This window comes from Pleurodeles waltl, chromosome 6 (genome assembly GCF_031143425.1).
Source record: "Pleurodeles waltl isolate 20211129_DDA chromosome 6, aPleWal1.hap1.20221129, whole genome shotgun sequence".
Taxonomy (NCBI): domain Eukaryota; kingdom Metazoa; phylum Chordata; class Amphibia; order Caudata; family Salamandridae; genus Pleurodeles; species Pleurodeles waltl.
In genome coordinates, this window is record NC_090445.1 from 967,490,223 (window position 1) to 967,504,188 (window position 13,966).

The 13,966-nt window shown below is 42.2% G+C and overlaps 1 protein-coding gene across 3 annotated transcripts in view; it reads right to left on the reverse strand.

Moving 5' to 3' along the window:
• The window catches only part of IDE (insulin degrading enzyme), a 754,741-nt gene that overhangs the window by 98,295 nt on the left and 642,480 nt on the right, over positions 1-13,966 (reverse strand). For all 3 annotated transcript variants that reach the window (XM_069239810.1, XM_069239807.1, XM_069239808.1), the window contains one exon: positions 2,358-2,630. In XM_069239810.1, coding sequence (XP_069095911.1) covers positions 2,358-2,630 — 273 coding nt within the window. The remainder of the gene's footprint in view (positions 1-2,357; positions 2,631-13,966) is intronic.

The window sequence follows — 13,966 nt, forward strand, 5'->3', positions numbered from 1 at the left end:
CCAAGCTCCTACAAATTTACTTGGAAGAGAGTTGTTACACAAACTGAACATGTCCATAACATTCAACGATAAGGGGACAATGATTTGTTCCACAGCAGGGATACCATCCTTGTGTATGGTCTTACAAACCGCCTCAGACAATACAGAAGCATAAATGAGAGGTGTACCCCTAAATGTGTCACTGCTACAGAAAGGCATAATGAAATTCATAATGACAGAACCAGCCTTGCAGGGCAAGTTGATAGACACCCCAACTAAATTGCAGCTTAGACTAGAATCTCCAGACCCAGAGACAGAAGAAATATTAGTGCTATCGCTGAACAGTAGATCAGGTTAACCATTGGGATTCTAGAAGACTACCGCAAGTGAAATATGTGGGCAACAATGATTTTCACAATTCCAGGAGTCTAAGTGTCTGATATTTCAGATAAAGACCTACTAGAAGAAAAAGTACAGGACCTTAGGATAGTGTGTCCAGAAGAAGCAGGGACTGAAATATGAGTAGAAGTGTGACTACCACAGATATCCAGGGGAACAGGGTAAGCTGGTCAATTACTTGCACGGGTACCTCCACAGCTACGGTCACAAGATTCGAACAATGTAGGATTAATATTGGGCGCTGAACCTTTTAAGGTAACACTAAAGGAAAAAGCACAAATGCCCAGAGTTAGGCAGTACCCTATTTCACGTGAAGCAAATGAAGGAATATCAATTACCATGCACGCCTTAATGAAGCAGGGAGTTTTATATCCCTCGCCCTCACCAAGCAACACCCCGATTTTTCCAGTGCAAAAATCGCAGGGAAATAACTTGAGGATGGTACAGGATTCTTGCAACTTGAATGCTTCAGTAGTGCAAGAGTTTCCCGTAGTACCAGAACCGTCAGTGATATTAACCAACATCCCAAACACAGCAAAGTGGTTTACAGTGATTGAGTTAAAAATGCATTTTATGGTGCACCTTTACACGCAGAGAGTCATTATTTGCCAGCATTTACATTCTGTGGAATTCAATATTTGAATTCTCGCTTACCTCAAGGGTATTGCGAGTCACCCTCAGTTTTTAACAGATCTTTGAGGAATGATCTGATGAATTTTCAAAGTGAAAGTACAGTGTTACAATGTGGATGATTTGCTGATTTGCAATAGCACTAAGGCACAGTGTGAAAAGGACATTGTGGAATTACTGATACTGTTAGCATACACAGGTTACAAAGCTGAAAAGCACAAATTGGATATTGCTCAACAGCAAGTATGATCATAGGACAAGTAGTGTCTGCTGAGGGCCGTCTCATTACTCAAGACAGTGTGGAAGCAGTTGGAAATCAACCACTACCCCAGACAGTGAAGGAATTACAGAAATCTTTAGGGTTATGCAACTTTGTGAGATAGCGGATTTTTTATAACCGCTCTAAGATTATGCCCTTGTACCAGATGATCAAGGGCACACCTTCAGGGACCATGGCGCTGCACTGGACACCACCATTCCAACAAATATTCCAAGAATTAAAGGACAGCATAGCCACCGTCCCAGTGTAAGCAACACCGGATTATAACTAGGGCTCCCGGTTTTATGGTATTTTTTTAGATGTTTTTTTTTTTTTTTTTAAACATTTCCGCCTGTATTTATCCATAATAATGTTTTGACCATCGTATCAGTATTTATCCATATTTATTATGTGTTCTGTGAATAAATGAAGGTGTAACATGGTACATTTCACCATTTATTAACTAGTAAACGTGTACTTAAACTTTGAAGCCGGTTGTGTTTTAGAAAATTAAGCAGACAAATTTAACATAACAATCCACACGCAGGTAAATATTAGCATTATACTACAAATGCATGCTGACATTTGTTGCAATGTAAGGAAATGCCATCTTGTTTTTAACTCTCCATGCCCTCTATCTGCCTAGCGGTTGGCTTGGATCTGATGAAAACAGCATGGAAAGTCACTCAAAAGAAACAGATTTGTCTTTATTTTTCCATTTAAAAAAATAAATACAGACATGAAACACTTTGTTTTCTGTCTGTATTTATCTGTAACGATCAGTAAAAAAGGAAAGCAGGGAGCCTTTATTATAACAAAGAGTTTTGTCTGTTCTCCCATACTAAAGAAGATACAATGACAGCAGTACTAATGCAAAAGTATCCTATGAGCCATAAACCCATAGCCTATTTCAGTGGACAATTAGATGAGATAATGAAAGGACAGTTTCCATGCAAACAAGGACTGGCTGCTGCACTGCTCAGAGTACATTTAGTTTTTTATAAGTGCCTTTACCATTCTAAACAGACTATTGTCAGGCAGCTGCAAAATTTCCATCACAAGTGTATTTAGAGAACATGGTCCTACTTACCTCTATCAAAGTTATATTGTTGGGAGATAATTTCTCCCCAGTATTTTGCACACTCTGCAGAAAGTTTTTTTGGCTTGTCTAAACGGCGAATTGCTAATGCCTGGATGTGCTTCTGGAAAGCTTCATCTGGCATATCTTCCAAAGATTTCTCCATTGTTTTTAAGAACGCCTCAACTCTGCTTTCTAAGTAGTGAGGTGGCTTTTCAGACTGGATAATAAAGCGCAGTCCTTGTATGCCATTAGCCCTTCGTGGTCCACTGAACACAATGTAACCTTGAAACAAAAAGAAAGAATGGGTTAGAGAATCCCTGCTTTAATAAATGTTAAAGTTCAAGAAAAGTAGTGACACTTGTAACAAAAAATAGAAGTACACATTTTACAACATTAAGGATTTTATATTAATACTTTGATTATTAATGTTTGTACAGCATACTGCAAATAAATAACAGAGTGGGCATACATTAAGGATGGCCATAATGATTTTTTCTATCACTGCAATGTCTTCTTTCCAATGGTGGGTGTGGTGAAATGAAATCTAAAACCTAGACATTTATGAAAGCAGTCCTCTATATTCCTGGCGATTGGCAGGAAGGCCTAAAAGATAAGAATTCTATGTCCAGGCTGCCCGTAATTTCAATGCAGCACTAACAGTTTGTCAATTGACTTGAAATTTCATAATCAGCAGAAATTCATTCTTTAAAAAAAATAAGTTTCCTATATGTTTTGCATGTCAAATCCCAAAATGGACACTTATAAGTATATTGTAGCATTTTACTCTTCCTTACGTCAAAGCCTCCACAAGGCCTCCGGACTATAGAGGAATTACTGGAAAGATGTAATTGTTTGCATTATTGCACTAGCTTTAAACCTGCCGGGCAAAACACTTTTTACAACTGAATAGTTTTGGTGGGTTCCATGTAAAACTCAAGTAAAAAGATAACAAGCAAAGTCAACGTAACATGCAAGTAACAAATAATTTTTCAGAATTATTTCTTAATACTATCGCATGCTTTGCATCAGTTTCAAAGATGCGAACGTGGAATAAAGACAAAGATATTCTCAAATGAATCTTAAATCATCTTATCCACATGGGTTGAGTACTAGTGTGTAAAGCTCACCAAAAGTGTTTACAGATCTGCATGCTGCAACTTTGCTAATTTTATACAATGGATTGCTCCATGAGAGCCTTTTGTGGTATGTACACTAGTTTCATTGCAGTACTTAAACAAAAAGGAGAAAGGTATGTTAAAAAGTGTAAATGCCTCACAGTACAAAAAACAAATGAGGAAACTGGTGACGTAGCTTTGACTGTGCTAGTAACATCTGCGGAGGAGAAAGACATTTTTCATCAGATTGAAAGTTTCTTATTGTATGGCCTAAATATGTCTAACTATTAAAGATAACTCCCTTTTCAACAGATAAAAGTTCCAACAATCTTTTATTTAACCCTCAACACAGGTTTGTGCATTCATCTTTTAGAGAGACAATCTTTTACCTCTTAAGAGTCACAGTAGCTACCTTTGGCCTTGTGGAATGGGTCCATGGTTCACCAGTTAAGGACCTATTCGTTTTTTCTTAACAAGTAACAATACAAGAAACAGTTCATCTTGCTATAATTTGTTTATAGGAGACTATGCCAGTTGGAACAGTGCCATCATTTACAAACAGCTGCTTTTCCCTACAAACCTCGTTGGACTTCTTCATATAATCTCTCTGCTGGGGACAGAAGAAGGGTGAAAATTGACAATGAAATAGTCTGATTATTGTGAAAATCAGAAAAGACAAAGGAAAAAGAGAAAATGAATGTTTTAATAATTACTTGTTAATAAGACAAAAAGCTTACTCACCTTCCCAGCTAATAGTCAAAAAGGCAGTCTTTGAAGACAGTGCTGACAGCCTTATACATCGCTTTAAGAGTCTGGTGGCAGCTGTATCAATTTAGAGAGGACCATAATTAACTGTCCTGCAGGAAACACTTTAACACCATCCAGGAAATCCTAAATCACCAGATTAGTGACAAAAGATGCCTGAAAAGTAGAATTATGATAAGCAGCGATAACTTCTAAATGCATTTTGGTAGAAGACAAATGTGAACCAGAATGGCAGGTAAAGATAAAGTAGTACCATGTCCCCGGGGAAAATGTTCTTAGCTCAATGTGCTTGCTGACACACCACAAGTAGAAGCTCTTTCAACCGAATGACTAACAGCCTCTTGGAATACTGGATACTCAGTAACTATAGTTGCCCTTCAGAGACCATGAAGGTCAATGGCCGGTCTTCCTCCCAAATCTGTGGCGACAGGGGTGTCCACTGTCGCCCTATACATGGAGCCCTGCGCCCAATGGGTCCGGGATAACCCACACATCACAGGGGTGACTTTTGGCAGGGAGACGCACACCCTTGCCCTTTAAGCAGATTACATCATAAACACGCTGGAAACCCCACAAACTGCCTTTGTAGATGAAACAGAAGCCTTTGGCAGGGTTGCAGGCATCCGGACAAACATACAAAAGTCCAGGCCCTCAATCTTTCACTCCTTCAGGAGACAGTGATGCTTTTGTCGCACCAGTTTCTGCTTCAATGGCAGCCCATATCTATCCCGTATTTAGGCATACAACTCGCCAGACCCTCCAAGAGACGTCATGTCTCAACTATCAACTTCTCCTTCAATGTGTAAAGCGCAAACTGGCACAGTGAAAACTCAACTTATCCCCTCTCTTGGCTTGGCCCGATAGCGGCACTAAAGATGATAATTCTACAGATGATTCTGTTCCTGTTTCAGTGCTAGAGACTGAACCACCTGCTGGTTTGCTCCAATCCCTCCAGGACGAGTTTTACAACTTCTCTGGGACGAAGGCCATCCACGATGAACCATATCTTGAGCCAGCAGCCTCCCTGGAGAAGCTGGGGATCCCAGATCTTCTACAATATTACCACGCTACTCAGCTTCAATACTTAGTGGAGTGGGCCCGGGGCAGAATCTGAGAAGTATTGGCTGTTTATGGACCGAGCAGTTACGGGCACTTCCTGGTGCATAGACTGAGACCGCAGGGGTCTTTACTCCTCCCCGCTCGCTGATACAGTATTGAAAGGGTGGGATCGCGCTGCATGCTGTAAGGGACTTTCCATTTTCACCTCCCTGCTGACCCCAATAATCAAAAACACAGCCTTCAAGACAGGTCTGGACCCCAAAACATTCCTTCATTGGAAAGGGGTTGGCTGCCGGTCCATTGGACATTTGTTCAATGAGAAGGGTCCGCTGCCGTTTGAGGAATTGCAAAACTAACATGCACTCCCAGAAACTCAAAGGATGCAATATCCGCAGATTAGAAACTAGGTGATGCACCCAACGGTCTTTTGGGGGAGCTCAGCGACCCCTTACGCCTTTTGAGAAATGTCTCCTAATGAAAACCAACAATAAGCACCTTATTACCAAACTTTATACCATCCTGCTTTAACCACCCACACTGCCTAAGGCATCAGGTCAGAAAGGCTGGGAGGCAGAGTTAGGGAGAACACTCACAACTAAGGAATGGAAGGAGCTGTACTTCAGAGCGCATTACACAGCACACAATACAGCTAGTACTGAGACAGCCGTCAAAATCGCCACCTACTGGCACCTCACCCCAGTTAGGCTATACAAGGGTAACCCCACTTGCAGCGCAAACCGCTGGAGTCATTGCAGTTCCCTAGGGACGCTGGTACATCTGCTTTGGGAATGCCCCAAGCTTTCCAATATTGGGAGGGAATTTTGAACAACAGTGACACCCATTTAGACACCCAGCTCCCTTGATTTCCTGCATACATGTTTCTGGTACTCCCCAGCCCCTTACTTTCCCGCTCAAATCACGTAAAGGACGCAAGATCAGTCTGGCACTAGGGGCAGCTCTCCAAAATATTCTTACTCATTGGGGCACCAACAGTCGCCTGACTCACCTGGGGTGGTTTCATCGACTTTGGCATATGCTAGGTATGGAGAAGCTAACCCTGAGCCTCACTGCTCAGAGTGATACCTTTAGGGAAATTTGGAGCCCATTTCTTGTCCTCTTTTCCAAAGAGCTCCACGAGCTGACATTACACAAGTATTTACAAATTCTACGACTGACACATAATTGCGATCCCCATTACCAGTACCTGTTACGTAATGGGCCCCACAGCATTCACTTTGTGCCAGCTCATAAGACTTTGTTGCTTGGTGTACTCCTTGACGTGGGTGGGAATGGGAGCGGGGGAGGGAGTTACTTTGTGGTTTTCAGTTATACACTGTAGGACTTTGAGGGCTTCAGGTTGACTTGTTTTCCATGTTCACATTAAATATCTTGTCAATAAAAAGATCTGAACCTTGAATACAAGACCTAAGGTACCAGGCAGCGAAGTTCAGTGATTAAAGTCTGGGGTGAAAGATCCTGCCACTTTAAAAGTGGATCCGGGCTGATCAGGAGTTTCTTCTGCGGCTGAAGGAACATCAGAAGAAGGTCCAGGTACCGCTAGTGATGAGACCAGATCAGGATAAGGGGAATCATCACCACATTGCAAAGCATGAAATTTGTGATTCGTGTGGAAATAAGTGGAGTCAAAGGAAATGAACAGAGACATCCTCTTTACTGGATTAATAAAAGAGAACATTCCTCAGGCACTGAGGTTTCAGAATTCCGGAGAAATATGCAAACCTTCTTCATTACTTCTGGAGGCCACAGAGAAGATGCCTGAATGGAAGTAGTTGCTTAAGACCCATTAGTGTTGTTCTAGCAAAAAGGGACTCTGGTTTTCTGCTTTTGTGTTTGCAACCCTCAAAGATGTACTGTCACCATCTGAACCCCCCTTTACCAGCATCCAATGCCAAATTTTCTGGGCTTCATGAGAAAAAACCCAGGGCTTTGTCTCTAGCTTCAGTACATAGAGGGAAACTTGTCTGTGTGCAGCATAAGATTCCTGACCTTAATGTCTGTCAAGAAAGATTTCGGTAAGGTGAAATGCTCTCAGCTCCAACATATTGATGATATAGCCCTTTACCACTGGAACCGAAGCACCTGAGTCATAAGATTGTCCATGAGCACATCACAGACCTCCTGACAGGCCTCTTTGTCAACACTCTTTGCAAAGGAACCAAATTCTGAAATGATACTACAATCTGGAGAGTCTTCTTTTTGCACCATAGCTGAAGTGATTGCGGGGCGCCTGAAGACGACAGTGGTTTCTTGTCTTGACTTCCTGACTTCTGAAACTACTGGTCCTCCAAACATTACTGCAGTAGTCTCATATGCAACCTCAGACCCCGGGTTAGACAAAAGCCAGAAGAGCGAGTGCTTACCGTACTAAAGGGGTTGCAAATCAGCTTGAGATTTAAGCCTTTCTGAAAGACGGAAAAAAAACCTTTGTGTGAGACAGAGACTTTTCCCCTGTGTCTAGAACCACACCTAAGTACTACATTCTTTGCAATAAAATCCAGGTGGATTTCCTTACATTCAAATGATGCCCCAAATTGAAAAGTGGATCTACTGCCAGCAATAGATATTGAATATGCTCGAGACAAGCTCACCTCCTCAAGAACAGCCTCTTCTTAAGAAGGTGAACTGGAACAACTGCCACAACAACTAAAAAGACCTGGGAGCTGATTTTAGTATGGGACTACTTTTGTACTCCGTGACTCATGGCATTTTTGAACCTCAGAATTTGTTTGAGACTGATACAAATAGTAAATGATAACAGTCATCCCACAAGCCTGAAGCACACACCCAGTCACCTTGTTGGAAATATAAACAAAGCTAACCAAGAACCAGCATTCTGAATTATTGTCCTACTTGTTCACCTACCTTAGATCTACAATAGAGTGACAAAGCTTGCTTGGAAGCATTTCTGTCTGATTAAAAAATAACAGGAGTTATTGTTTTACTGATGCTTTGGCAAAGGCTCTATTGCAGCTTTCTTTAGAAGCATTAAAGACTCCTGAAACAGCTGGTTCAACATTGCAGGATATGATCCATTTCAATGATTTCAAGGAAATGGCTGTAAATCCAGATTTTAGATCTCTTCCACCCATTACCAACATATCCACTGTAATTTTCTGCCCTGAAGGGAGAAGGTTGGAAACACTGCCTCCCATGGGGTGCTCATAAGTGGAGGCCGGATGTTTTTGTTGTTTGATTTGTAGGTGCCCTCCTGGCAGCACTGGAAGGATGGAGTCCCCTCTCACTGCAAGATTTGTTGTCCCTGGAGGGCTGGTGTTATTTCTGCCCTTGCAGTAGCTTTTTTTTTTTTTTTTAAAACTGGATGTGCAACTGTTGTTTCTCCATGCTGAAAGCTATTACCTGCATATATGGGAAATGTGTTCCTCTTCTACAGACCCACAGTCCTCAAGGTCTCAGTCTTCATTTTTTTAGATTTCCACATCCAGCTCATGTCTAACAAAAAATTTCCCAATTAAATGGCAAATGCAGAACTTTCTGTTATAAATGAGGGGCAATGTTTACGTCTGAGCCATGAAGAACATTACAATGACACCATGATGAATATCTGGGGTGGCAAGATCTGCCCGAAACCATGATACACCAATCGAGTTATCTGATGCAATCACTACTTCTGTCACTACTTCAGGAAAATCGTGTCTCTTTAACTCTTGGAACGAAGGTTAGAAAAGTGTTAATGACGAGCTATAGAGATCAATTCCAGCATTTCAACAGGGCAGAGTAACTGATAGATTCCACAGTACCAGCTGATGTTTAACAAGTGTCAGCTCTAAGGCATCTTATTTCTGTGCCACTCTCTGGTGGATTAGAGGTAGCTGAATCAGCGGCATTAAACATTTTCCTTGATGCAGCCCCAACCAACGGATCTGTGGGAACCTTGTACTTGAAGAAACTGGGTTCACTATTGACAGATCTCAATTTCTTTTCTGGGTGTCTTTTTGCAAGCCATACAGAGAATGGATTTGCAAAAATATCCATTACAGGAACCAGGAGACCAGAGACCAAAGTTACAATAGAGCAAGCTTGAGATTTTGTCTGAAATGTCTTTAAGAGGACAGGTGTGTTACCTTAAGACATGGTTTCCTCCAAATTGAATTTCCTTTCTGCAGTATTTCAAAGCTCTAGAAGGTCACAAGATCATCAATCAAAGAGGTACTCAACCGAAGGCATTCTTTCAAAACAGTCATCAAATATTAGTTCTAAAAAGAATTGAGCAAGGAACACTTCACAAAGTATTAATTGCCCAAAAATATGGATGTAATGACAGAATGAAGGGAATGAATAGTTAAGGGACTAAGGGTATAAGGTTATGGGTTTAGGATTAGGAATTAAGGGTATAGGGTGATGAATTTAAGGCAAGGGGTTAAGAAGATGCTAATTATATGACACACTAGAGTCAGAATTGGATTGTTAATGTGAGAATTTATGCCAGCTTCCACTCCTAGGAAAAGGACAGTCATAGGAGCAGAAACTGACATCTCAAAAGAGACATATGTTAAGGTTCCTATTATCTTCATCAGTTTCAACAACCACCAGAAGTTGCTGTCTCTCAATCCAGTACGACAGTTACCAGGAGGCCAAACTTCTTGAGTGGGCTGGATAAGACATCCTCAATCCAAGAGGTGCTTGTAACCTCCAATGAAGGCTGACAAAATTGTTGAACAATAGTGCTTTGAGGAGGACTCTGCACCACTGAGGGATCAGTCTGATCATAATCATTCACCAAGACTGGAATTGCCACATTTGTAAAATTCACTGGAAAAGGTAGCACAACCCACTTTCAAGACTTTCAAGCAGTAAGAAAACCTGAGAGAATGTGAGCTCTCCAAGGTGAAACTGTCTTAACATCACATGATGCCTTGATGAGAATACTGCTATGATTGACGTTGAACCATGGATGTGCCTTGGTGCTAAAGGCTTTTGACGGCTTGCATCAATCTAAAGTGTCTCCTAACATTTACTACTTCAATGTCAACTAGGATAAGTGGTGCCTGTGTCTAAGAGTTACTACCCACATACCTCTAGAATGGCAGAAGCAGCATCCTAGTAGGAACAGAGGATAGAAAGATGAACTCTCCCCTTCAAGGCAGAAGTGGATACGCTGGAGATGACCCATGTCCAGGTTCCCCTTTCACAGCCTTGAGACTGATGCATTCCCAGTCTCTCAGCTTTCTATACAATAGCTTCTTTAACATGCCATAGTCTTTGATGGAACAGTGGTCATGAAGACAAACTACACACATATCATGGTCATCGTATTGTGATATTTCACTAGATAAGTTTGGCCCTCATCATAAAGAGCTGGCATAGTGACACTGTATGGCTCTGCAATGACCCTATATCACGCTGGGAAGTGGCAGAAAGGAGCTGCACTTAAGTGCCACTCCTGCACACTGAGGCAGCTTAATAGATATTCTTCCATGCCCTCAGACACAGAGCACTTAAGCTGTAGGTGACTGTGTACCAAATTCTAAATTTGGCCATTGATGTGATGGTCAGGAGTCCACACCGCAGGACAGGAAGGTGGAAGGACAGTGCAGAATGTGTGGTTAGACATAGTATCCATCAGAAATAGCATTACTAAAGATAAGTATCTTTTTCTTCTGACAGATACTTCTAACTGCAGACTGCTGACCTTCAAAATAGATACCACACCAGTACCTGTCGAAAGTTTTAGGGTACAGAGAGTGAACTCAGACCAGAAAGTCTTGCAGAACTGAGTGGGCAAACTAGCCTACATGCCGTACCAGACAGTCAAATTAGTAGGGCTTTATTAAAGTGTGCACAGACGTCCACATCATGGCCTGGCAGATGTTTAGAACGGAAGACAGTTGCCTAGCAGAACGAGCCTGCCAGATTTGGGGCTATGGGCTTTTTTGCTGGTGCATACCACATTTTGATGCAGAGAATAATCCAGCTTGACAGGGTCAATTTTTTGCACTGACTTCCGTTTCTCAAAAGAGCTGGTCATCCACAATAATGTATTTTGTGTAGTCTATGTATAAACTCAAAGCTGTTTTAGAGTTGAGCCAATAGAGCTTTTCCTCCTCTTTTGGAGGATTAGGTGAGCAAAAGGGAAAAAACACATCAGGATAACAGATGGGCCAATGTAAAAAGATGTCACAACTTTGGGTAAAAATGCTGCCCAATTCCTCAGCACTAATTTGTTCAGAAAGAAGGTGGTGTATAGAGGTTGCACTGAGAGCCCCTGCAGTTCACTCACATGGTGTGCTGTGGTGACAGCAATCAGGTACAATGTGTTGAGCATCAGTAGACACAGTGAGCATATGTGCATTGGCTCAAAAGGTGTGCACATATGAAATAACGAGTTACAATCCCATTGAGGCATAATGAACAGTTTCAGTGAAACATGTGAGCCCTTTGATAAAAAATAAAAAAAATCACATCAGATATACAGAAAAATGCCTCAAAAGCCAGTAAGATAACCGTTGACTGTACTCACTACAAGTCCTTACTATGCGAACAACAGAACAAACTAACAAGTTAGTTACATTCTGGATCAGTCTTTCTAATGCATACTATACCTAACTGTAGATTCCTCTCCTTCAGAATACCCCCAAGCACCAGACCAGATACAGAAGATTTAAACAGCACTGTTCCAATTCACCAGTAGGTGGTACTGTACAGCTCTATGTTGACTTCATTGACATATCCACCTGTAAGCAGCATCATGTTGTCTGATTCTGTATTCTGTCTGCCTCCGACGAGACAGAGCTCAACAATAATATGAGGTACCAGTATGTAGATCTTTATTTTGGGAGGAGGCTGGGTGGTGAGGAATCTCAATGTTGGACAGTACCCACCAGAGAGAACATTACTAAATGTAAGCAACTTGTTATTCTGACAGGTACTTCTAACTGCAGATTCCTTAGCTTCAGAACAGACACAAGGCAGTACCTCCCCAGGTGTTGTGGAATGTCTCAAACCAAAAACAGGACTGGAGTGACCAAAATTATTTTCCCGTTGCCCCTGGCTGTCAAGGCTGCAGTGCTCTGTGAACGTGTGAAGTGATGCCCAAGTTACAACATGACAGATGTCAAGGATAGGCACTCTGCATGCCATTGCAGTGGTAGCAGCCTTGGCCCTAAAGAAATGAGTCCTCCATCCTTCCAGAGGTTGTGTCTTAGCCAATGAATAGCAGATTTTAATGCCAAGGACTATCCATCTTGACACGGACCTCATTTGCAGTGCCTTGCCCTTCTTTGCCCTAGAGAACACACAAAATCTTTAGTGCAATCTATGTAAAAGCTCAAAAATCCTCTGGGGTTTAACTGGAGTGTCTAATTTTTCGAGGGGTGAGGCAGAGCAAAGAATGTTGGGCGAGTGATGGATTGCCCAATATGAACAACAGTCACAACCTTTGGCCAGAAAGCTGCCCTGCCCTCAACACCACTTTATGTGGAAGAAAGGTGATGTAAGGTGGCTGCATCAAGTGTGTGAAGTTCACTCACTGGATGTGCCAAAGTTACCACCACTAGAAACACAGTCTCGAGTCATGAGACATGATGGACAACTAGGGATCGGTTAAATGGGATTGCACCGAAGTAAAATGAGGACTAAATGGAGATCATACTGTGGATTCACAAAGGTTTTAGGATTGAAACATGTGTCAAAACTTTGAGATACTTCATCACAACAGGTGAACTGAACAAGCACTGCTGGTCCAGCAAACACAAAAAGGCCTACAAATAACTATTAACAGTGCACGCTGCAAGTCCTCACTTGATCAAAGATAAAACAAACAAGACATTTGACAATATAGCCTGTAACAGGTCTTTATTGTGGGTGCAGAGGAAAGCCTGGTAGAAAGGATGAGATTTACAACTTCAGGAGGAAGATCGAAGGCAGTCAACTGTAGCCAATCGCTCAATCTTCCCACATGAAGGTGAAGACTGCGCAGGGTTGGGTGCAGGACCCGGCCCTGCTGTTGCAACAGGAGGCCCTCCATAAGACATAGCATGATCAGAGGACAGATACTCATTGTCAGCACTCCAGATACACACTCCTTGCCCACTTCGGAGCCAATGGAAAAAACTGAGCTTTGTTGTTCCTGATCTTTGTCAGAATTCAGGACAGTACCAGACAGGTGTACAGGAGTGAAGTGCTTCACTTTATCTGGACTGCTTCTCCGAGACAGAGCCTTTATGGGAACACAGCAGAATGGGGATGCCACTCATGGTCTGCTACTCAATGTCTGTTCAGCTTGTCTGCGCTGGAATTCAGTGATCCCGCCAGATGGTTGGCAACCAGGAAGATGTTCTACTGGTCAAGACACTCACTTCCAGAGACATAAGGCCTCCCCGGCAAAGGATCCAGTGCTTGTTGCACTACCCAATGGTGTCTGTGTTGTCCGTGAGGACCTGCACCATCCTCTCCTTGACTGATAGGAGGAAGACTTTGGAGATGCCAAAAGATTCATGTGGAGAGGCCTCATCTCTACATCTCTCACGTGACCACCCCACAGCCCAGTAGCAATATGTCTGTCACAACCATGCAGTCGGAGAGGCACAGTCAGGTTGGCACTTACCATACACAAATGAAGATTCTGAGCTGTCTCCTTCAAGATGAGAATGGAGTTGGAAAGGCAGTTCTGTTACAAAGCCCACTCAAACCTGAGGTTTC